Below are 24,808 nucleotides of genomic sequence, written 5' to 3'. Positions count from 1 at the left end.
TTGATCGCACTCCCTTACCTTCACGTTATTCACATAACGGTCCTGATGAAAGCCCATAAGTCCTATCAAGGCAAAAGAGGCAGAAACATGTCGACCAATTTTTAACTTCCCTCCCTCTCACTAATTTTTACTTTTACTCCGAGTGCATCCATTGCTCATAAACAAGTATCCTAAGATGCACTGGACCAGAGTTTACAAGACCCGAACCCAGACCTATTAAAGTTAATTTCTGGTTTTCCAGGCCATTTTAATGATTCCTCATCACTGGCTCACTACTGTTTCAACCCTGGGTAAATACCTCCTGGTGGAGGTTGCATAACCTGATCGACCTGATTATGCACACACATGATTAGAAAGCGGAGAACCAAGATACACCGCTAAAACACCATCATACCCATCACGTGCATGAGGGTCTTTTAATTTGGGACGCACCCCCCGCTCCTGCAATATGCCTAAGGTTGTGCAGGACAAGTGATCCTTTCTCATTTGATTATCAAACAACACTGTTTTCAGTTCCAGGTAATTGATGTGTCTGACCGCATCTGTAGGGCTCCACAGACCCCTCACTCTGAGCCTGTTCATGTGTGCGCCCCATCCCTTCTGGGATGCGTCTGTGGTGATGGTCACTGTTGGGTCCGGTGGTGTTCGAGGTTTCCCTACTGTTATCCTTTCTCTGGTCCACCACTTTATTTCTTCCTGCACTCTGTGCGTTACAACCACTAGATCCTCCCAACTTCCTGTAGCTTGTGACCATTGCTGTTGCAGCCACTCTTGGAGTGGTCTCATCTGTAGACGTACATTGGGGACCAGGTGTATGCATGACGCCATCATTCCCAAGATCTTGCTCACTGTCCTCACGGTCAGAGCTCGCCCCTTCTGGTAGTGACGTTTCTCCCTCAGTAGGCTGAGTGTTCTCTTTTCGCTGGGTAACACCCTGCATTGGAAGGTGTCGATTTGAGCTCCCAGGAAGATCTTCACCCGCTCCGGTTCCATTGAGCATTTTCCCCAGTGTATGGAGAATCCCAGGCCTGCTAGCGTTCTTGTGACCTGCTCTGCATGATCCTTGCATGTCCTGTAAGAGCTTGCCTTTATGAGCCAGTCGTCGAGGTAGGGGTACACGTGTATCCCCTTCCTTCGCAGATGTGCGGCCACTGCTGCGAGGCATTTGGTGAACACCCTTGGTGCGGACTTTAGACCGAATGCCAGGGTTGTGAATTGGTAGTGATCCTGGTTTACTGCGAATCTTAGCATGTGCATGTGCTGCCTGTTCATGGGGATGTGCAGGTACGCATCTTTGAGGTCTATGGTGGACAAGAAGTCCCCGGCCTTTATCTGTGGGATGACCTCTTGTAGGGCCGTCATCTTGAATTTTTGAGTCTTTACATATTTGTTTAGGAACCGTAGATCCAGGATGGGTCTTAGGCTTTCGTCCACTTTTGGCACCAGGAAGTAGCTGGAGTACACTCCCCTGTTCCGTTCTTTAAAAGGGACCGGTTCGATGGCCTCTTTGAGGAGTTATTGAGCTTCCTCTTGGAGCAACTGCAGCTCTCTTCCCGAGTGCTCTCTTTTCTTTGGCTTTCTGTTTGGTGGTCTCTTTTCCAACTCTATGCAGTATCCGAACTGCATGATGTTGAGTATCCACTTGTCTGTGGTTATTTTTCTCCACTCCTGGAGAAAAAATCTTAGCCTGCCTCCTACTGGTGTTGCATGTTCCTTTGTGTCTTGTCCGTGTAGCCCTCTCCTCTTTGCTTTTCCGTGCTCCTCCCCTGGAGGGTTCGAGTGGGTGAGCACCTTTTCCCGTGTGCATTCACCTAGAGGGGGGTTGTTCACCGCCTCTCCTTCTCTGGCCCCGTCCGTTTCCTCTTGATCGAAAGGACTGGCCCCTGTTCTGATAGTTCCAGTTTTGCCTCTGCTGGCCCTGGTGACTTTGGTTTTCACTCTGTTGCCCCTGTTGGAACGCCTGGTGTGATTGTCCATGTTGGTTTCAACCCCTGCCGTTCGGCCTCCGTGTAGGAGTGCCCCTTCTCATCCCCCTGAATTGCAGGGCCCCCATGGACCTTGCCGTCTCGTTGTCCTTTTTCAGTTGGGTGAGCTTCTAGTCAACTGGGGCTCCGAACAGTGTTTCACCATTGAAGGGTGTGTTCAGGATGTTGTTCTGAACCTCAGTTTTGAAGCCTGAGATCCTGAGCCAGGCTTGCCTTTTTTTTTTGCAGAGTTTTATATAGCGCGAACTAGACCCGAACCGAATCAGGTATCAGAGCGCTTTACATAGCACCAGTTACGTTACATGAGGACACACTTTCATTTTAGGCACGGGGAGATTAAGTGATTTGCCCAGAATCACAGGAGGTTTTTGGCGTCGTTACCGAGACTCGAATTACCGAGACTCGAACCCAGATCCCCAGGTCCGAGGTCGAGCGCCTTAGCCGTTAGGCCAACCCTCTCTGTGATGCCTATAGCCATCAGTCTGCTGGATGTTTCAGCCCCATCCAAGGCTGTCTTCAGGCATGAGTTAGCAATGCTTTTCCCCTCTTCCACAAGGTGCGATGCCCTCTCACGGTATTGCTCCGGGAGGTGCTTGAGCAATTGGCCCATCTCATCCCAATGCTGGCATTGATGTCTATTCAGGAGGGCGTTGGAGTTAGCAATCCGCCAGTGCGTTGCGGCGTTCCTCTCTATTTTCCTGCCCGTTAGGTCCATCCTCCTGCTTTCCTTGTCAGGTGGAGGCCCAGATGTTGTTGGGACGTTGGCCCATCTTCTGGCCGTTGCAACGATTATTGAATCTGCTGTGACGGACCCCTTGATGTAAGCCGGGTCCTGGGAGGAGAATTTGTATTTCTTCTCCGTCCTCGGCGTTACTGATCTGCATGTAGCCGGCTCCCTGAAAGCTTCCTTCCCCTGGTCTGTGACACTTGAGCATGGGCAAGAATTGGCTTCTTGTCTGCGTGGGGAGCAATGTTTCCAGCAGGAAATCTGCTTTTGGCTTCTCCTCTTCCAGCTTAACCCCATAAGGTGCTGCTGCCTTCCTGACGACCTCATTGTATGCCCCAATGTCATCCGGCGGCGAAGGCCTCGAGGGGTATGTCTCCACAGCCTCCTCCGGGTTTTCGGCATCGATGTCCTGCCATTCCTGGTTTTGGGCCGTCGAGGATCCTGAGCCGTAGTTCGACTGCTGCTCCCCATAATCCCCTTCTGTGTAATAGAGGTCCTCTTCCTCTTCGTGCTGCGAGGGCTCCGGAGTTTTCAGCGGTTCTTCGACGTCGAACTCCTCGTGCTCCTGCACCTCAGCGACGGCCGTTGCTGGCTTCGAGGGGATCCTGTAACTTATCTTTTCATCGAAGTCTTTCTTTCTCTGAAGGATGTTCTCCATCTCGGCCTCGAGCCTTCTTTTCTTTCTTTGCATCTCTGCGGCCTGCTAGTCGTTGAGCGTTTCGGCTGCTCTCTTAGACGGCGTCATCGAAGCTTTCTTCGTCCTTTTTTCCTTCGAAGTCGAAGACCCTTTTTTGGGGGCTTGCTTCGACGACCTTTGCTTTTCGCCGGTCTTCGGCCTCCGGGAGTCCTTCTCGAAGGATCCGCTGGGCTCTTTTTCGGAGGATGCAACTTCGGTCGTCGAAGTTTTCGGCGCCGGTGCTCCTTTCGAGGCTCTGGGCTTTGACTTTCGAGAGTCTGGCTCTGGCTTTCGAGGCCCTGTGGGCGTTTTCGGGGTCGTAGACTCTCCTACCTTGTCAGGCGTTTTCTTATCGGTCTCTGCGACCGTGAAGTCATCTGGACCCTCGGCGATGTTGTCCTCGTCGTCTATGGAGAGGCCCAGTTCGTAAAGCGTCGGGGCCTGGCCCTTGCCCTGCATCGTGTGGTGAGCTGCCCTCTGTCTCTCTCGAACTCGGAGTGTCTTCGGCTTGAAGACGGAGCAGGCTTTGCAGTCTCTGCTTTCGTGGTCAATTGGCAGGCAGAGGTTGCAGACTGGGTGCTGGTCCTTCTGCGCAAACTTGTGGTGGCAGTTTTTGCAGAATTTAAAGGGTGTCTTGTACATCCCTGCACTCAGGGGGCCCACTGTGTGCGCATTCCTCCAAGGACGTCGAAAATCTCGATGTTCTTCCCTTTCTTCGTCGTCTCTTCTCTGATGGTTTCCTCTCCCAATCTTCTCAGGTCTTTACCGTCGAAGAGCTGTGATATTTCCTCCTTTTCTCCTCCAAAACTTCTGGAGCTTCACGCGACGATCCAGACCCAACGGCGGAAAAAAGAATCTGAAGATGGCGCCCAAGGGTGGGAGCTTCTGCCGGACTAAAAAAAAAAAAAAAAGAGAGAAAAAAAGACTACGATTCCGGACCCAACCACCAGATTGCGGAATATGCACAGCATAGTGAATCCAGAAAGATTCACGCTGCAAAACTTCAGTTATACGTTTGGGTACATAGCCAGGTCTTAAGTAACTTTCTAAACTCAGTGTAAGAGCCAGCAGTGCGCAAATGGGAAGGGAGGGTATTCCAAAACTGGGGTGCCAGGGTGGTATATATTAGACCTCCATGTTTCTTTCATTTGAAACTGTGGAGAACCAGCAGATTTTTATTTGAAGAACGTAAGTCACGAGCTGGAGTGTATCTCTGCGTTTTAGAAGCAATGAAGGCGGGCCCACATCCAGAGAGGGCGTTATAGATGGTACAGCCCAATTTGAGTAGCGTGGCGGTAAGGGGAGCCAGTGAAGGCTTTTCAATAATGGGCTCACGTGTCGGTGCTTGGGTTGACCTAAAATAAGCCTAGCTGCCTGATTCTGAACCAGTTGCAACCTATGTAACTGGTAGGCTGGAATGCCAGTATACAGGGAGTTTGCATAGTCAAGTCGAGATGACTAGACCAAGAACCACTTGGGTCAAGGCTGCAATGGATAGGAATCTACCAATTTTCCGAAATTCTTCGGAGATAGAAAAAGCATGCAGAGACCACTAAACTGATCTGGGCCTTCATGGTTAAGTCATTACTGATGACGATTCCCAGACTTTTTATCGAGCAGACTGGGAGAGGACACCCCTTAATGGTGGAGGCAAAAAGTTGGAATTCCAGGGGTTGGCCAAACCACCCGTCAGAATCAACTCCGTTTTGTCTGGATTTAGCTTAAGTTGGTTAGTGTTCATCAAATCACTAATGAAATTCCTAGTAGATTGGAAGCTGGACACAGATGATAGAGGTGTCAATGTTGAAAACCAGCTGGAGGTAGTCAGAGTAAATGAAGACCACGACCTCTGTTTTACGCAGGGCCAGAACCAAGGGGAGAACATACAAATTGAAAAGTAAGGGTGAGAGGGAGGAGCCCTGCGGGACCCCACAAGTCAATTTTGTCTGCTCTGCCCTGAAGCTAGCAAGACGCACCGATTGAGAGCCATTACTAAGAAATTAAGTGGTCCATTTCAAGAACAGACCCTGAATTCCAGCACAGCCGACAAGGTCGATCAAAAGATGATGATCAACTGTGTCGAAGGCAGCCGACAGATCAAGAAGCACCAGGGCCTGGGTAGAGCCCTGATCGGCTCTTCTCAGCTCATCCATAACTGCCAAAATTACAGATTCAGTAGAATGTTCTTGTCTAAAACCAGTCTGGTGAGAGTCCAGGTAGTAAGATTGCTCTACAAAAGAGCTAAAACAGGTGGCAACATGAGTTTCCAAAACCTTACTCCGGTAAGGCAGCAGGGAGATAGAGCGATAGCTGCTGGGTGCTAGAGAATCTAAACTGGGTTTTTTAAGAATGGGGACAACTTCCTCCATTTTGAATGAATTGGGGACAATCCCTTGGGAAGGTAATTGTTAAGCAGGTATAAAGAAGGGTCCGGACAGCGTAAGAAAATTTCCAGCAAAATGTGGAGAGGACAGATATCCGTGGGCGAGCCCGATCCCACTTTTTTAAGTAGGGCAGGAAAAGCATCTCTAGTAATGGGAGGAATGTGGACTAATCGTGCAGAGTTCATGTAGGTGTGAGGAGAAGCCAGGGGGATTGGGGATTTCGGGATACTAGCTTTGATAGTGACTATTTTCTTGATAAAAAAAGTGTTGAGGGAATCGCATAGGAATTGCGATGGGGTTGGTTTGGCAATGACTGTCTAGCTTTGAAAGTTCGTCCACTATGGAAAAAATGTCTTCGGTTTTGTTGGTAGAAGCAAATATTTTAGCAGGAAATATTCTGCCTTCGTTTGAAGAATAGTTGTTTTGTAATCCTTTAATAAGGACACAAAAATGATCTTTAGATTAGGGCTGTAGTCACGTCGCCATGTGCGTTCAGCTTTCCTTAAGGCTAATTTGTTAGCCTTCAGATCTGCCGAAAACCAGCGTTGGGCATCATTAGGCCTCTTTGTTCTGACTTTCCTCAATGGTATTATTTTGTCCCTGACCGAGACCAGCCATTTATTAATATTTTCCGCTTGAATATGAGGGGACTCCTGTTAGGCAACGGGGGCTGAGACTGTTAGTAAGGAGCATAATTCATTAAGATCAGCTCGGCTATAATTCCTGGCCATAAAGTTACCTGGCAGAGGGGCGTTGTTTGGACGAACATTAGGAATAACGAAGGTAAACAAGTAGTGATCAGACCATGTACAGGGAAGAATCTGTCGATGAGAAATTTGCAGGTTGGCTATCCAAACCTGGTCTAAGATATGCCCTTTGACATGGGTGGCTACCTTAATATGCTGGGAACAGTTCATTCCTGCTAGGAGTTCAGAGAATTCAACAGAACAAGGACTTTCTCGTAAATCATCAGGCCAAAAGTTGAAGTCACCAACGATCAAAATTCGAGAGTGGTTAACTACCACTTCAGCTATCATATTACCCAATAATTTTGGAAGAGTGATGGGACTCAAATTTTAATAGCAAGCTGTCGACCGAGGGGATACCTAGAGAGACTAATGATGAGAGAACTATGGCTGCGACCCCCCTCCCACTTTGCCCACAGATCTGTCTGCCTGGAGGATGTAGTAATTACCTGGGATCGCTGCGAGGATGTCCGGTGCAGTGTCAGCTAAGTTTCGGAAAGAAGGAGAATATCAGGTTTATAAGTGTAATAAGTAGAAAATCTCAAGTTGGTGTTTCACCAATGAGCGAGTGTTCAAGTAGTATACACTAATAGTCCCTCCGGCGCCTGGTCTATGCGGGTAGTTAAAGATAGCTGGCTATGATCAATGGAAATTGGCTCTTGATCAGGGGCTTTAGGTGAGTTTTCAAAGTGCAGTGCCCCATGAAACAGGAATCCAAGTGTGTCTAGTTTAGCTTTAATATGTGGGCAAATGGGCCAGAGCCCTTGATTGAAGAGCTGATGTAGAGTATGTTAAAAAAAGGGGCATAGCGTGTGGCCCTTGGTCCCGGTCGGGCTTGCCTTTGGCACGCCGCTGGCGCGCCCGCGGGAAATGTCATCCGTTCAAATAGGCCGTCATAGCTCCACCCCCTCCGGTCACCAACTCGGAAGAGGAGAAATGAATTAGAGCGTCGAAAAGTAACTTAATTGTATGTCTTGCTTATTTATTTATATACCCTGTATTCATATGTTATTATTTATCTTTCTAAGCAGTCATGGATCCAAGCCCCCACCTTGAGTAGGTGTCAGACCCCCATGGTCCCTGGATCACAGTTTTAGAATCACTGTTCTAGACATTAGGGCATCAGAGGTTTTAGGACAAGGGCTACATTTAGACTTAGAGTGTGCTGTATTCGCTGAAGATCCATAATCGAGAGGTTGGTCGACAACGAGTCAGTCTGATTTTCTAGTGAAAGTGTGTCCTTTACTTTCTCCTCGGACTATAAAAGGACTACTCTTTTTGGTTCTTGACCCAATCGAAGGGCGTCCGTGGTTTCTAAGGAGTTGCATTTCACTCGGAGACAGATAAAATAGTATTTTAAATTTTCCGGGTCACTTCGGGGTCATTAGTCTGAACAAAATAAGGTTCAGTAACACTTTGTGGGTATAGTGGTTTTGTAAGCTCTCAAACTCTGCATTTTGATTTGATGTTGAATAAAAAGTTTGGAACAATACCAACCAGAATATGAAGTAATTTTTTCAAAGTAGCATTTGATGGAGTGGAGGAGTCTTAGAACTATCCCCACTGTTTGGAAACTAGTGGAGGCTGCACTTTATGATCGAGTTCGCGGTCAACAGAATTGGTCTAATGATGGAAAAGCAAAACAATTTGTAGATCTGACTGAAAAGCACCAGAGGAGCTGCATTCGGTTCCAGCGATGATATTCTCCAAGTACAAGTAGATGTACAATGTGTGGAGCGTGGGACCCAATAACAGAAGAAACAGCTGCTGCAGAGAAGGACTGAGACCCACCAGCAGGAGTGGGTTTGAGTCAGTGCCTAATAGGTTTTTTTTTTAAAGTGCAGGGGATGAAATTTTTCCTGAGAGGTTCACCACGGGAACTGCTGAGTAACAAGACTGACTAGTCTTGTTCACCTCATGCCTTTTTATTCGACCCCTCTCTAAGCTTCTAACCTATTTTTGCAGCTTTGTATTACTTCTCTTTCTCCTGTCACTGTTTTCTACATTTTTCTTTCTCCATTATCTGCCTTTATTTCTATTGCTCTGTGTTGGCCCCATCACTGGCATAAAACGTGCAGTATGAGAGATCTACGGTGCACTAGCAAAGTCAAGTTGGCTCAAAGTACTACATGTCACCAGAAGTAATTGTTGTCGCACTAGCCAGCGCACGTTGGCAGGAAAAGGATATTTGAAGCAGTTAAGGCTATTCCATCAAGACTCCACTTTGATGGAAATCAAAGTGAGGGGTTTTGAGATCGCGCATCAGAACAAAGTGCTGATCAAATCCGTTTTTATGCATACCTCCCCCTTTCCTCTGCATCATCACCTCATCGCCTCCCAAACATGATACTCTCCCAGTAACCAAGAGGCACTGCAAATTGGCAGCTGAAGATAAAAGAATTCTCATGCAAGAAATGAGACATGCTGATGTTTTCATTTCGCGCTAGGTATCCGCGTCCCCCGTTGACAACACTTGTCAACATTATCGTCTGCTGGAGATGGGAAGGCGCCAGGGATGATGGATGGGCCATGTAGGGAAGTAATAACTACCAAAGGAGAAGCTGCAGGAGCTGCCACTCAGCTCCCCTAGGCCGCTGATCCCTCCCATGACTACCCCCCTCGTCGCAAGCAGGCACACCTGCTCCAGGCCCAGAACAACAGTAGGCTCCGGAAGCAGCCATTTTAATTATGAAAAGTCCCTGCCACTGATCCGAGCGCTCCTCTGGTGCTTCATGAGTACACAGCCAAAGTGAGATCTTAATGCGCTGCCGCATACTGAAGGCGCATTGCCATCTGCTGTCAGAGGAGCAGCTGCTTCAACACTCCCGGCCTCCAAGATAATAACCGGGATACTGAAGGTACACTTTAAAAAAACTCAGACCGAAGGGGCAGATTAAAGGAGGAGTAGTATGTACAAAACAGAACTAGCAGCTGATAATCAGTGCTTGAATTGCAGTAGGGAAAGGGGCACCTTCATATACAAGCTGCAGTATCACACAGGCATGCTGGACAGACTAACAGCCACTGCCGTGGGGATGCACGAAGGCCATCTCCCACACTGTTTTCCAGTGAACCCCATCACTATTAAGGCTACCCAGACAGTCAGGTGTGTTATTCACAAATGTCGTCCAAGTAGGCTATATGGCTCCCCTTGCCAGGGCTCTTCTTTCCAAAGGGGCGAACTTAGAGAGGTTCATTCATTCAAGTGCACCTGAGGCCAGAGCATGTTGAAGCTTGGAGCTCCACTCCTGCGTTTGTGACATCTCCAGGCAAGGTTTTAAGATGTGTGGGCGTGAAAAGGATAGTTCTCAGCAATGCTTACTCCCTTCTTAAACATTACTCAGCAAAGCAGCTCAATCTCTCATTTGTCAAAATATGAGGCACGATGTCAGATAATGTTGGCTACTCCAGTCAAATACAAATACCTGCATACTATAAAAGTGCTTAAATGTTCTTCGGCTTGTCCCTTTTATTTCTCAATCCTCCTCTACCCCACATGCTATGATCCTTTCAAACCCCCTACAAGTATCAGCAGAGGATTAATTGCAGATCAGCGACTGATTTGGAGATGGAGAAAAACAAAAAATACAAGACGATAGAAATACAAGGGTGAGCGTCCGAACTGTGTGCATGACCTTGTAAAGAGGGTACATACCCTGTCAAAGGGGATGCTGTATTTCTTCAGGATGGATGGGGAAATTAGAGTCATCTTGTGCCGAAGAAAAGCATCGCAGCCTTGAGAGCTTCCTGGAAAGAAGCCTAGTAAAAGGAAAGAAGGGCCAATGCAAATTAATGGGTAGCAAAGCTGTGAAACCAAAACATCCATCATTAGGCAAACCCCATCTTCACCAACAATCAAGACCACCATTACACAAGGACACTATATCCCATCACACTATCAGAGGAAGGGCACCAGCATTTATAAAACCACGAGCTCAGCAACAACGACCTCTCATACTTTTATCCCCAACCACTGCATTCGCCACAACGTGTACCAATAAATACTGAACATAACCATGTGCTTCTTGACACAAAATCTTTAATCCAGCATAATTTTGCCTCCAAAAGTTCAGGACCATTTTGCAAGTAGGTCCGAATATTCTTTCGTGTAAGCCTCCTGAAGTGCCCAGAAAGCCTTCATGAGCTATTCAGTGTTTTGTTCCTGTGTGTCATGCCTAACTTCCCTCTGTTTTATTTGTCACCAAAGGCAATGCAGAGAACACTAAACATTCTGCAAGTAAATAAAAATGAATCTCATCTCAAATGGATAACAGTGGTTCTCTCATAGAGGATCTGCATTGATCGTCATAGGCGTTGGAATCGGTCCGCCCATGTGCTGGAATCCTGGGACACTTCATCATAGAGTATCTTCTTAAGTGTAGACATTCACCTTTCTTCAGGAAGGCCAACAAAAACAGTTAAGAGAAAACAAGGTGTGGCCTAGAAAACAGGCTACATTTGAGAAATACTTCAGAATTTACTTACGAAGGGGTTAAAATACCCCTGAATATGTATAATTTTGAAGTGAAACTTTCAGAAAACAGCTTAAATCTCTTTTACAAACCCATTTTTGTAAAGTAAATAGCTGAAGGATAGCAGGACAGTGTCGCCACATAGGGTGCTATTATGCAAGTTTTACAAAAGTGTGTCCTGTGGAGGAGAGATTCATCAATCCATGGGAAATGTCACTCTCTAATGAAAGCCTCTTATCCCACAGTAAGTTCAGTCATCCCTTCTCTGCTTCATAGCCTTATGTATCTTCATCACCCCCAATGCAGGCCTCCACAAGCGTCCTCTGCAGGAATGTCTCGAGAACCAGTGGGACCAGGCCAACAGGGAAGACATGACCATTCTTCCTCATATGAAACAATCTCTGACATTGTGGTGCTCTTCAACCAATCTCCTTCACAGTATGCCTTTCAACCAACAGGCTCCCCTTCAAACCATGGTCACGGATGCAGCGCTGCTGGGGTGGGGAGCCCACATGCATCATCTCCAAATTCAAGGTACATGGTCCCCGAAGGAGTTGACATGCCACATCAATCTCCTCGGACTCTGGGCAATCCAGATTGCATTGAAAGTGTTTCACCCGTCATTCAAGACCCAGTCCCTACTTGTTCAAATGGAAAACACTGCCACCATGTATTACCTCGACAAGCAAGTGGGGGAGAGGGCACGGTCCAGACCCTTATCCCCCGACACCTAAGCAATTTGGCATTGGCTAGTAGCAAGGAACCTGCAGATCATGGCAACTTCTCTCCCAGATGTGCACAATGTGCAGGCAGAGGCCCTCAGTGGGGTTCTGCAAGAAAATCACGAATAGGCACTTCACAACGAAGTCATGCAAGACATCTTCCGGCTATGTGGCTCTCTTCACATGGACATGTTCACCACCTCCAACAATAGACTCAAGGGGAAATGCCCTCTGAATTGATTGGTCTGCCAAATTTGTTTGCACCTTTCCACCAATCTCTCGGATTCTGGCAGTTCTCCTCAAGATATCCCAGTAGAGAGCCATACTCATCCTGATAGCCCCGGAGTGGCCACATCCATGCTGATTCACAGACCTCCTTCACCGGTCACATCGACCACATCTCAAGCTGCTACGCCGCCCAGACCTGCTAAGTAAGTTCGGAGGTCAGATGGTTCTTCTCTCCTCTTTGAATTTGGCAGCATGACTTCTGAGCTAGTGCAGTACGGAAACTTGAATTTGCCTCAAGACTGCAGGTACATCCTCAAAGAGGCTTAATGGCTGTCAACCCGTTGAGCATGTCTTCAAGTGGAAGAGTTTTTGCTTCTGGTGTCCCTCCAAGAACGTAGATCCTACTACCTGCCAGAAGACCTCATTCTTTCCTATCTTCTCTATTTGGCAAAATCTGGTGTGCAATTCTCCTACATATGAGTCCACTTGGCACCTCTAACTGCCTACAGGAAATGTTCTTCACAAAATTCTTTTTTTCAAAATTCCAGGGATTAAGGACTTTCTTGAAGGGCTAAAGAAGGTTTTCTATACTGGTGGTCTCAGAGTCCTTAAAAGTGTAGACACTGTTTAAAACTCACATAATGGCTACACAGTCGTGCTATCCTTCAGCTCTTTACTTTACAAAATAGGGTTTGTGAAAGATTTAAGCTGTTATGTGAAATTTTTCCTCTTCAAAATTATACATATTCAGAGGTATTGTAACCCTTTTGTAAGTAAAATTTGAAGTATTTATCCAATGTAACCCGATTTCTAGGATGCAAATGGTTTTCTCTCAAATGTTTTTTGCAGGCCTTCTACAAGGAAAACATCTACACTTGAGATGATACTCTACGATGAAGTGCTCCAGGATTCCCCATGTGGGCGCAACGATTTAAACGCTTATGACTTTAATGGAGATTACCCTATGAGAGAACTGGAGTTGTAGGTAAGAAACAAATCCATACCAGACATTCGACTAGCCTATTACCTATGCAAAAGCACAGCCCCTTTCTGCAAAAACCACACACTCTAAATCCAGGCATACTACAAAACTGCACAACGCTCTCTGCCTCAAAACACTTAAAGGCAACACCCCCCCCCCGATACTTCTATACAGAACCCATCCAACTATAAGCGATGGACAGTTTAAGAAAACCTCTGCTTTCCACACCAGATATTAAGACAAGAGGAACTTCAAACTCCTCCTGCTTGCCAACAAACCAGCTTGGTCTAGAAGTCAACAGGATGCAAAAAAAGCTAACAAATACAACTGAACAGCAACAAATCCCTGCTAGCACAAGGTTTGCAAAAGTGTATGTATGTGTACGCACACAGAATTCCTCTCTAAATTCAACATAAAAACAATTTTTGGGTGCCTGAAAACGACATTTCAAAAATAAAAATGTGAGAGGTTAAGAAAGAAGCTGCAGTGGGGCTGTGAATAGCAATGCAGCAGCTAAATTGAAAATTTAGAAACTAGAAAACCTGGATTTGTAACCAAGCTTCTCCACTTCCCCAAACTGGCAGTTTGTCACCACTGCTCAATTTCCTTATTAAGAACAATTCAGAGTAACCAATGGAGTATACCATATAGATGTGTCACAAAACAAAAAAAATCGAAGCTATCCATGCCACTGCCTTGACAAGCTCCCACACTTTCAAATAAAGACTCTCCCCAAATTCTCAGAACCTGTGTAGCAACCCACCACACCGATAGATCAGAAAGTTCTTCTTGATCCAGGTAGATGTTGAAACTAACCTAGTCCCACATGGGGGTGACAGTCATACTGCTATAAAAACACCCACAGACACGCCTATGGGCCTGCAAGATGATATGAGAATGGATACCCCAGTCGGGAAGAACTGTTAACAGGAATCTTACCTTTTGCAAGACGTTCCAGTCGCTTTCCATGCTCCGGGGGAATAGTGTACCTGGTGGGGGAAGAATATTAACAGGGGTGTATTCAAAGTTACACTTATCAGCACTTGCAGAACATATTGCTATTTTATGGACTACAAAGCTCTGTTCGAGGAGGTAGAGGGCTGTACAATGATTGCAAACTCTCACAAGGATGGTATCCAGGCAGAAAACAGCAGAGCGCCACTGCTTTCCAGGCTCCAAAACACCATGTATAAACGATCTTTTGTGTCCTACTTACTCACAGCTAAGACACACTGCTACGCCACATCACAAGGAGCTGTGGATATGTAGATAAACTATGGGTGAACGAAGGTGAACACAACACCACCCGATATAGCAACATAAATCATTGTACTGAAGCCCGGTGCATTAACACAGGCAGCTCAAAACTATAGGAAGGACAAACGCCCTCAGAGACAACCTCGGTGTTGACATTGGAGGAAGGCTGTGTTAACAGTGAATGATGTACTCCGTCCTAGGAAATCAAACAAAAATTACAAGGGCTCCCTCACTATAGGACTGCCCGTCGAAATAAGCCGAATTCCCTAATTTTTACAGAAGGCAGTAAGTGTCAAGATTAGAGCTCCAAGATATACGACTATAATAATGCAGCTCGTAAGTAGTGAGGGGTCAGCTTGGTGTTTCTTTTTTAAAGAGATCATTACAAGAACACTACAGTTGTGGCTAAGGAAACGCACACAACTGCCATTAATGAGAACTCCATCAATCTCTTTCAGCTACTCACAAATAGATATCGGCACCACGATTGAACAAGCATTTGCAATGCAATAGGTCTCGCATTAGGAAAGTTTGATCTATTGGTATTGTAAATGACACCTTTTTTATTTATGTGTTGGTTTTGAAAATAGCGAAATAGCTTTGTCATTTACAATGGCAATACTTTTAACTTTCGCAAATGTGACACCTATAGCATTTGTAATGCAATGTGTGTTGCATTTACGTGACTTAGATGTATTGATATTACAAATAATTACTTTTCATTTTTTTAAATAATTAATACTTAAATAAATGTATTTGTAATTTATAATGGCAATAGCATAAACGTTTGTAAATAACTTTTGTGAAGTTTATGTTCAGTGTATTTTATTGTGATGAAAATCCAAGAACAGAAGTGAAATATTAACATATTTTTGTGACATTTGTAATAAAGCTTGAAACATTGAGAGAACATATTTGAACCAGTTGTTGAATGATTGTACAGATTGATGCTGTGGACGCGACGAGTCACGCTGTGGACGCGACGAGTCACGCTGTGGACGCGACGAGTCATGCTGTGGACGCGACGAGTCATGCGGTGTTGGTGCTGAGATGCTGTGGTGGTGCCGAGATGCTGTGGTGGTGCCGAGATGCTGTGGTGGTGCCGAGATGCTGTGGTGGTGCCGAGATGCTGTGGTGGTGCCGAGATGCTCTGGTGGTGCCGAGATGCTCTGGTGGTGCCGAGATGCTCTGGTGGTGCCGAGATGCTCTGGTGGTGCCGAGATGCTCTGGTGGTGCCGAGATGCTCTGGTGGTGCCGAGATGCTCTGGTGGTGCCGAGATGCTCTGGTGGTGCCGAGATGCTCTGGTGGTGCCGAGATGCTCTGGTGGTGCCGAGATGCTCTGGTGGTGCCGAGATGCTCTGGTGGTGCCGAGATGCTCTGGTGGTGCTGAGATGCTGTGGTGGTGCTGAGCGATGCGATATAGTGTAATTATGTGGCGTTTAACTATGTGGCACTGAGTGGTATTTGGAGTGTATGTTGCATTGAGTGCAGTGTAATTATGTGGCGTGTAATTATGTGGCACTGAGTGGTATTTGGAGTGTGTGTTGCATTCAGTAGATTGTAGTTATGTGGCGTGTAACTATGTGGCACTGAGTGGTATTTGGAGTGTATGTTGCATTGAGTGCAGTGTTATGTGGCGTGTAATTATGTGGCACCGAGTGTTTTTTGGAATGTATGTTGCATTGAGGGCAGTGTAATTATGTGGCGTGTAATTATGTGGCACTGAGTGGAATTGGGAGTGTATGTTGCGTCGAGCGCAGTGTAATTTTGTAGCATATAATTATGTGGTGTGTAATTATGTGGCACTTAGTGGTATTTGGAGTGTATGTTGCGTCAAGCGCAGTGTAATTATGTAGCATATAATTATGTGGTACTGAATGGTATTGTGTGGAGTGTTAACACAGCCTTCCTCCAATGTCAACAAAAAATCTGTGAGACACCGATGTTGTCTCTGAGGGCCTTTGTCCTTCATATAGTTTTGAGTTGCCTGTGTTAATGCACCGGGCTTCAGTACAATGATTGATGTTGCTATATCGGGTGGTGGTGTGTTCACCTTCGTTCACCCATTGTATTCAGGAGGGTGCAGAGTGTAGGAGGGTGCAGAGTGTAGGAGGGTGCATAGACAGAGTGAGGCCGATAGAGGGCGATCGATAAATAGATAGAAAGATGGTTGTGTGTGATGTTGTGGTTGTGTGTGGTAGTGGTGTGGTTGCGTGTGTGTGGTTGTGTGTGGTTGTGGTGGTGGTTGCGTGTGTGTTGTGTGTGGTTGTGTGTGTTGTGTGTATGGTTGGTTGTGTGTGCTTGTGTGTGCGCAGGGGGTTCAGTGTGTGCGCTTGTGTGTGTGTGCGTGGGATTGAGTGTGTGCGTGGGGTTGGGTGTGTGGGGTTGGGTGTGTGTGCTTGAGTGTGGGCTTGAGTGTGTGTGGGGTGTGTGGGGTGTGTGTGGTGTGTGGGTGGGTGGGTGGGTGGGTGTGGGTGGGTGTGGGTGGGTGTGGGTGTGGGTGTGTGGGTGTGTGTGTGGTGTGTGTGTGGTGTGTGTGGGTGGGTGGGTGGTGTGTGGGGGGTTGTGTGTGTGTGGGGTTGTGTGTGTGTGGATGATGGCTGAATTCAGTGCTCAGTACCAGTCTCTTGACACACTGCGAGACCCTTAAATTTGGTTTTATACACATTATGAGAATGAAGCCAGAACAAAATTGGAACCACTGGAATTCACATGATTCCAGTACAGGTCAAGTAGCAACATGTTTTGTTCAGTAAGCAGGAAATTTATCAGGCATTGATAGAGAATATTAAAATATTTACGGCAAAAAGGAAATCATTGATTGAACCCCCAGCTATCCCTGAAATAGGAATATTTTTGACATTGGTAAATCAAATATAATCTAAAAATCGATACTTGCACCTTTTGTCTCTGCACGCCATATATAATGAAGAAATGCGTTACTTACCTGTAACTGCAGTTATCCAGTATTGGTGTCTTTTATAGATTCACATGCCTGAATCATTCCCAGTCGTCGAAATGGGAGTCCCTGGTACATAAATAAAGTAATGTCCCATAGACATAGATAAATAGGCCTAAAGGCCTCACATTAGTAACCTATCCCTGTCCTTTGGCAGAAAGGACCAAACTCTAGAAAAGAGTTAATCAGCTGTCACCTCCCTCTAGAACCCTCCTGGAAGGAGCCTCAGTCCCTCAAATTTCCGTACGCACAAAGCTAAGCAGGCGTATTACTGAGAGAAGAAGGTAAGCACTTCCAGGGGAGGCGGGAGGGTTGCATGTGAATCTATGAAAGACACCAATACTGGATAACTGCAGTTACAGGTAAGTAACACATTTCTTATCCAGTATTATGGGTGTCTTTCATAGATTCACATGCCTGAATCAGAGTAGCAAGCAATGAACAAAGCCCATTTTGGATGGCATAGGATATACAAGTCATTAGATAACACCATATCAAGCAGTTAATAGAAAGATGCATTTGCAATCTAAAAATACCATCAAATCATACAATAGAGAAATGTGCATACATGGGAAGGATGGAGGGATTAAAGAGGGCTCACCTTTACTGAAACAGATGACGAAGAACTGCTTGTCCCACTGCAGCATCCTTCATGAGTTCTGTGTCCAGGCAGTAATGCCTAGTGAAGGTATGTGGCGACTTCCATGTTGCCGCTCTACAAATGTCTATGACCGGCACTCCTGCAAAAAGCGCCATGGATGTAGATATTGCCCTGGTAGATTGGGCTCGCACCTTAGATTGCAGGGGCTGCCCTGCCTATTCATGACAATACGAAATAGCTGCAGAAATACAGAAGGATATACTTTTGCTTGGTGAGTGGAAGACCCCTTCTGGGTCTACTGTAAACCACAAATAGCTAACGAGACTTCCTGAAGGTTTTTGTCTTTTCAATATAAAATTTAAGGCAGTGTTTAAGATCCAGAGAGTGCAACAACCTTTCCGCTGCAGTCGTGGGATTTGGGAAGAATGAGCGGAAGACCACCGGCTCATTGAGATGGAAGTCCACTGGGACTTTTGGAATAAACATTGGATTTGTCCGTAAGATTACTCTATCCTGCTTGAATTGCAGGAAAGGCTCCTGAATTGATGAAGCTTGAAGCTCACTCACCAGTCTTGCGGAGGTGAGTGCAAGTAGGAGGGCCGTCTTCCAAGAGAGGTATTTCAGGTCAGCCCTGTGTACCGGCTCAAAGGGATGCTTCATAAGCTGGTTAAGGACTGTGTTCAAGTGCCAGGTAGGTGGCAAATTTCTCACTGGGGGAAAGGTCCTGCAGAGTCCTTTTAAAAATTGATTGACCAATTTATTAGACCAAAGAGAAGGGCCAGTAGGAGATCTTCTGTAACGGGATATCGCCGCCAAATGGACCCTGATGGAAGCATGAGCCAGGCCTGAGTTCGCCAGATGGAGAAGGTAAGGCAATATTTGTTCCGGAGAGGAAGAGAAAGGATGTATACCTTGACCTTTACACCAGATGCAAAACCTCTTCCATTTCAAAGAGTATGTTTTGTTGGTGCTATCAGCCCGGCCAGATCGAAAATGCATTCCCGAGGGACACTCTCTGGTGATGCCAACTTGCGAAGTGTGGGCATTTGGTGTTGGACCTTGTGGCGAACAGGTCGATCTGGGGAGTGCCCCATCTCGAGAAAATTTGATTGAGGATTCCTTGATCCAGTTCCCACTCGTGAGACGTTGTTCTCTGCCTGCTTAAGGAATCTGCGAGCACTTTGTCCATGCCTGGAACATACTCCGCCTGAAGAGAAATATTGTGTCCGATTAACCAGTTCCAAATTTTCTGCGACTCGTGAGAGAGTGTCATAGAGCGAGTCCCTCCTTGTTTGTTGAGGTAATGCATCGCTGTAGTGTTGTCTGTACGGATGAGCACTAGGGAATTTTTGATTCTCGGAAGGAAGGCATGCAGGGCGTGGATCACTGCCCGTAGTTCCAGGAGATTGATATGGAGCCCCTTTTCTAAGGGGGACCACTTCCCGCTTATCTGTAGCTCTTGGAGGAAAGCTCCCCAACCTTCCAAGGAGGCGTCTGTCGTGATGACATGTGGTGTAGCCGGAATCAGGAATGGTAAGCCTTGAGAAAGGTTTCGAACCGATATTCACCATTGCAGGGCCTTGACCATTTGAGGAGTGACTTTTATGAGTTCGTCGAAAGACCCTGTGCATTGGACCCATTGTTTTGCGAGTGCCTCCTGGAGGGGTTGCATCTGTAGCCGGCAGTGAGGTATCAAGAGGATACATGATGACATCATTCCCAGTAGGGATTTGAAAAGTCGGACTGTCAAGGTCTTCTTTGAAGCCACCAGCATAGCCAATGTCAAAAGCCTGTTCTTTCTCTCTTGAGATCGGAAGGCTTTCCTTAGTCGTGTGTCGAGAGTTGCACCTAGGAAATTGTTGCGCTGAGAAGGTAGAAGGACTGATTTCTCCCAATTGAGAGCGAGTCCTAAGTGATTGAAAAGTTGCAGACAAGCGTTTGAAAACCTGGACGCTACTTCTAAGGATGGAGCCTTGATCAGCCTGTCGTCCAGATACAGAAAAACCTGATGATGGTGCTGCCCGAGATATGTAGCTACTGGGGAGATACATTTTGTGAGATGTGAGGTGCAGACTTGAGCCGGAAGGGCAGGACGCTAAATTGAAAGTGTCTGCCTGCCACTGCAAATCTTAAGTTTATTTTTTGTGATTTCTGTAAATCAGTATATGGAAGTAAGCGTCCTGAAGGTCTAGGGACGCCATGTAATCTTCCTTTTCCAGTAGTTGTAAGACCTCCTGGAACGTCACCATGTGAAACGACTGCTTCTTCAGGAATTTGTTGAGGGTCCTGAGGTCCAAAATCGGTCTCCACTTCTTCTCTTTTTTCTGAATAAAAAGAAGCGAGAATAAAATCCCCTTCCTCGTTGAGACTGAGGTAACTTTTCTATTGCCCCTTTCTGGAGCATAAGAGAGATTTCTCGGAGAAGCAGCAGTAGATTTTTGTGAGTCACTGGGCGGGGAGGAGTTTGGGGAGGAATATGCGTGAATTCCAGAGAATGGCCAAATTGAACTAATTGAAGGACCCAACGGTCCGTAGTAATCTTTTTCCAGTTTGTTAGGAAATGGGAAATCCTTCCTCCAATTTTTGATGAGGGAAATTAATCCGGGACTGGCTGAAGAGACATGTCATTGTCTACGCCCGTTGTTTTCCCGCTGTCCACTACCACGAAAGGACGACTTGCCATAAGAAGAATGTTTTGTCCATGTTGCTGGCGTTGCTGATATTGGGATTGACTCTGGCCTGAAGAGTATAAAGACATGTATTGATAGTTTCCTCTATAAGAGGACTGTCCTCTTCCTCTAGATCCACGAAAGGACTGGTTCTTGTACTGGAGAGTGCCCAGAGCTCTAGCAGTGTCCGTGTCTTTTTTTATATTCTGTAGCGCTTCATCAATTTTGGAGCCGAAGAGCAATTGGCCATCATAGGGCATATCCAATATTTTCGTTTGCACCTAGGGACGAAAGGAAGTTGCCCTTAGCCACCCTTGCCATCGCAAGACTGCTGCTCCAGCCAGTTGGCGGAAACACGTTGTAGCGATATCCATCGCACAGTCTATTATTTCGGAGGCCGAGGTTTCACCCTCTAGTAAAATTTTCTTTACTTCCTACTTGGATGTATCTGGTAATTACGATAGATATGGGGCTATATCTGCCCATAATTGTCTACTGTAGCATTTCAGGAGCGCTAAGGCATTGGCCACCTTCACCGTCATTGCAGACATTGAGGAGAACCGCTTCCCAATGTTGTCCAACCTCCTATCTTCCTTATCCGGAGGTGCAGATAATGGGGCAGAAGGATTTCTGGAGTTCTTCTGGGCCGCCTGTGTCACCACTGAGTCCAGTTTGGGGTGTATTATCAAACAAGCCGGTGCAGTATCAGGTGCTCTATACTTCTGCATGACTAACACCCTGGTCCCATAAATAATCAATAATAGGTATTGATCTAACTGATTTCTTGAGAGGTTCTTTAAAATCATACAAGAAGCAGTCTTGTTCTTGAGAGATCATTGAAATTTTAAACCGTTGAGCGGCCCTCTCAATTACGTTATGGAACCCTCCAATGTCACCTGGTGGAGAATCTGCGGGCACAGGCACTGGAGACGCGGGAGAGGGAATGACAGCCATCCCAGTCATCATGCATAGATTGAGTATCTTGCAGTTCTCCCTCTTCCTCATCAGAAGTTGGAGGATGTGGCAGATCAAACCGCTCTGGCTGAACTCTCAAAGGTGGAGGCGTGGTCTTGGTGAAGGAGATACCGTGGTAGGTGGAGGAGCAGGAGACTCTAGAAACCTCCGTTTGTAGTCTTGAATGAGGTACCTTAAGTCTGTAACTAAAGAGGCTGGAAGGCAAACCATAGGAGGAGGTGGTAGATGATATTCCTCCTCCTGTTCCTTTTCTTCATCCGAACTTTGACATTTTACATGAAGCTCCGAAGGGCTTGTTGTCGTCTGAAACATGCCCCCTTCGTCTGAATCCTCCTCTTGGAGAAGACATGCTGGAGGCAGTGGTTGAACTCTGCTTGGCGATGTTAAAGCCGGCGGGAGCGCCTTTTTTGTGATCCTTAGGCGTACACATGTGGTTTGTAGGCCAGAATCCAGCATCGTCGACGAGCCTGTCGACAGGTGTCTTCGTCAGCGGTGTCTTCGTCTGCGGTGTCTTCGTCGGCGGTGTCAACGATATTGGCTTAGTCGTCTAGGTCGTCGCCGATCCCGTCGACGGCGAGGCCTGCGTAGACGGCCTCTTCGACGGTGTTTTCTTGATGCCTGTCGTCGACGACAAAGTCTTACCTGCCGTCGACGATGGGGTCGTAGTCGTCGACGAGGATAATGACGATGCCGTCGACGTAGAAAGTCGTCGTCGACGTAGATACATATGATGCAGTAGACACAGCTTTTCTCGACGATGAAGATGTCGTCGACGATGCAGTCATCGACAATGAGGAAACAGGCTTTTTGAAGGTGTGACTTTCCTGAGAGGAAACCTTCACAGAAGTTGCCTTAGGGGAGAGGTGTGGCGCCTCGGCCAGGGCGACTGACGCTGGAATCTGGGGATCAGGGTTCGATCCCCAGCGCCGGCGGCAGATTAGCCCAGCACCATGTGACTCTGGGCAATAGCTTGCTTAATCTTCCCGACGGCCCCCAGCGCCTAGAGACCCTTACGGGTGATTGTGCGCTTTACAAATGTGGATTATTATTATTATTATTATTATTAGAGAGAACCTCTGAAGCCTTCTTTGACGTCTTCTTTCAAGGAGGAGCCGTAGGGCTAGGTGAAGCCACACTTGGTCTCTTTAGAGAAGATTACCTTCACTTTCTTCAGAAGACTCAAGGTGGTCCCTGTCTTTCAGCCTCTGGAGCCAAATTAAAAGGCGTCCTTCACGGTCCTTGAGGGTTTTAGTGGAAAAGGTACGACATACCTTGCAGTCTGTAGAATAATGGTCGGGATACAGGCAATATAGGCAGTCTTTATGCTGGTCATCCACATGTAGCCTTTTTCCACATGAACTACAGGATCTAAAAAGACCCTTTTTTGGTGTGTCAGCCAAGATAAGATCAGCAATCGCAGAAGAAACAGGATAAAATATCCAAGAACACTGGAAACCAGTTGTGAAGAAAAAATCTGAGCAGAGCTCAGAGGAGACTCCCTTAGCACAAAGAGCGGTAGAAAATCTGAGGGACTGAGGCTCCTTCCAGGAGGGTTCTAGAGGGAGGTGACCGCTGATTGGCTCTTTTCTAGAGTTTGGTCCTTTCTGCAAAATGACAGGGATAGGTTACTAATGTGAGGCCTTTAGGCCTATTTATCTATATGTCTATGGGGCATTACTTTATTTATGTACCGGGGACTCCCATTCCGACGACGGGGAATGATTCAGGCATGTGAATCTATGAAAGACACCCATAATACTGGATAATTGTTACATCACAGGATGAAGGCTAAGCCGAGCACTACAACAGTAAAAACTAGTGACTACAGGCTCTGGTGCTCTTAAGGCACATTGGGGTGTGAGACACAGAAGGTCGGCTGTGGTGATGATATATTTATATTTGCACCGGTACCCTCTTAATAGACCTGTAAACAAAACCCTCTTTATGTATGTAACATTGATTAACAAAGCATGGGATACGTTATGAAGAGAGACGAGTAGGCACAGACCAATACTGCAATGATTTTCTTAGCCAAGAATGGAAGTATGTCTGCAAGATGGAGAGGGTGGTAAATTGGACGAGGAAGATGAATGAATAGAAGACAGGAACAGTGAGCGCGGGAGAGGCGAGGGAGAGAGGAAAGAGGAGGAGGGGGCCGAGATCCAAGATCAGCGAGGGAGGAGGTTGGAGATAGGCCAAAATTCATAGGAGCAAAAGCAACGAGCAACAGAAGTGAGCCTGTATGGAAGAGAAGAGCAAGGGCAAACAATATGAAACAACAAGGTTGAAAGCGAGAGAGAGAGGGGAAGAAACAGAGGTAAGGAGAGAGAGAGCTGCATGAAGAACAGACCATGAAAACAAGTAAATAAAGGCTCACGAGAGCGATGCCAGCAAGTTCGGGAGCGCATTTCTTTGAAGTCTGATGGGGGGGAGCGGGGGAACAGCTTCCTTTGAAGTCTGATGCCGTCGGCACAGACAAATGGTGGTGCGCGATGTGCACGGAGGGGAGCGGCAGCCTTTGAAGTCTGATGCCGAGGCACAGACAAATGGTGGTGTGTTATGTGGCTGCCGATGGTGTGCACGCGCATAGATCACATGAACTGTATGCGATCCGCAGCCGTTTTGGTAGACTTTTCTTTTCTGCTTACTATAATCTCACTGGAGCAGTGCGCAAGAGCATTGGCTCAGACGAGACCTAAAAATGTCACTTACCCTGCAACCATTTGTTTGTGTCTTTCAGTACTGTAGATTCACATGTTCTGCATACTCCTGCCATCTGGTGTTGGGTACGGACGTTTGCAAGTACTTTTTCTTCAAAGAAGTTTAAAGTTATAAAACCTTGTGGACCCGCCTCGCCTCGCCGAAAAAGGCATCCATACAAAGACTAGCTTAGTTTGTTTTCCTTGCAATGGGTGGGTGATTGCAGTGGAGTTGCGTTAAGTAAAAACAAAATATATAAGCGTTGCGCATTTTGAAGGGACAAAGTAAAAAAATATATATATATGTTTTAACACTGTTGGAGATCCCTCACTTTCCTGGAGGATGGAGTGAGGACGTGAATCGACAGCACTAAAAGATATTCGCACATGGTTAAAGGGTAAGTGGTGGGTAGTGGGTGGATGATGCAGGTGTTTAAAAAACTCCTTAAAACTGATTGGCCAAATAAAGTCTCTTGGTGGACTTGAATGTCCTCACCGCAGTGCTTTTTAACACGTGTGATGTTGACCAGGTGCCTTACATGTCTGCCATGCAAATATTTCCCAAGAGAGCCACAGTACCTGCTTTCTTTATAGTGGAATGAGCTTAAGGCATTACAAGTAATATAGACCTAGCCATAGCATAGAATTTTTGTATATACCTAACTATTCATCTGATACCACCAGCTTTGGAGACAAGATTGGCTGTATGAGGTTTTGCTAAAGCA

General features: G+C 46.4%; 1 protein-coding gene across 3 annotated transcripts in view; it reads right to left on the bottom strand.

Moving 5' to 3' along the window:
- Positions 1–24,808, bottom strand: part of KDM4B (lysine demethylase 4B) — a 374,991-nt gene that overhangs the window by 239,929 nt on the left and 110,254 nt on the right. For all 3 annotated transcript variants that reach the window (XM_078669809.1, XM_078669810.1, XM_078669808.1), the window contains exons 6-7: positions 13,862–13,911; positions 10,174–10,277 (exon numbers count right to left, since the gene is read on the bottom strand). In XM_078669809.1, coding sequence (XP_078525935.1) covers positions 10,174–10,277; positions 13,862–13,911 — 154 coding nt within the window. The remainder of the gene's footprint in view (positions 1–10,173; positions 10,278–13,861; positions 13,912–24,808) is intronic.

Source organism: Lissotriton helveticus, chromosome 12 (assembly GCF_964261635.1).
Source record: "Lissotriton helveticus chromosome 12, aLisHel1.1, whole genome shotgun sequence".
Taxonomy (NCBI): Eukaryota; Metazoa; Chordata; class Amphibia; order Caudata; family Salamandridae; genus Lissotriton; species Lissotriton helveticus.
Note: the sequence above shows the minus strand (reverse complement) of the source record. Positions and strands in the feature narration are given on the sequence as shown.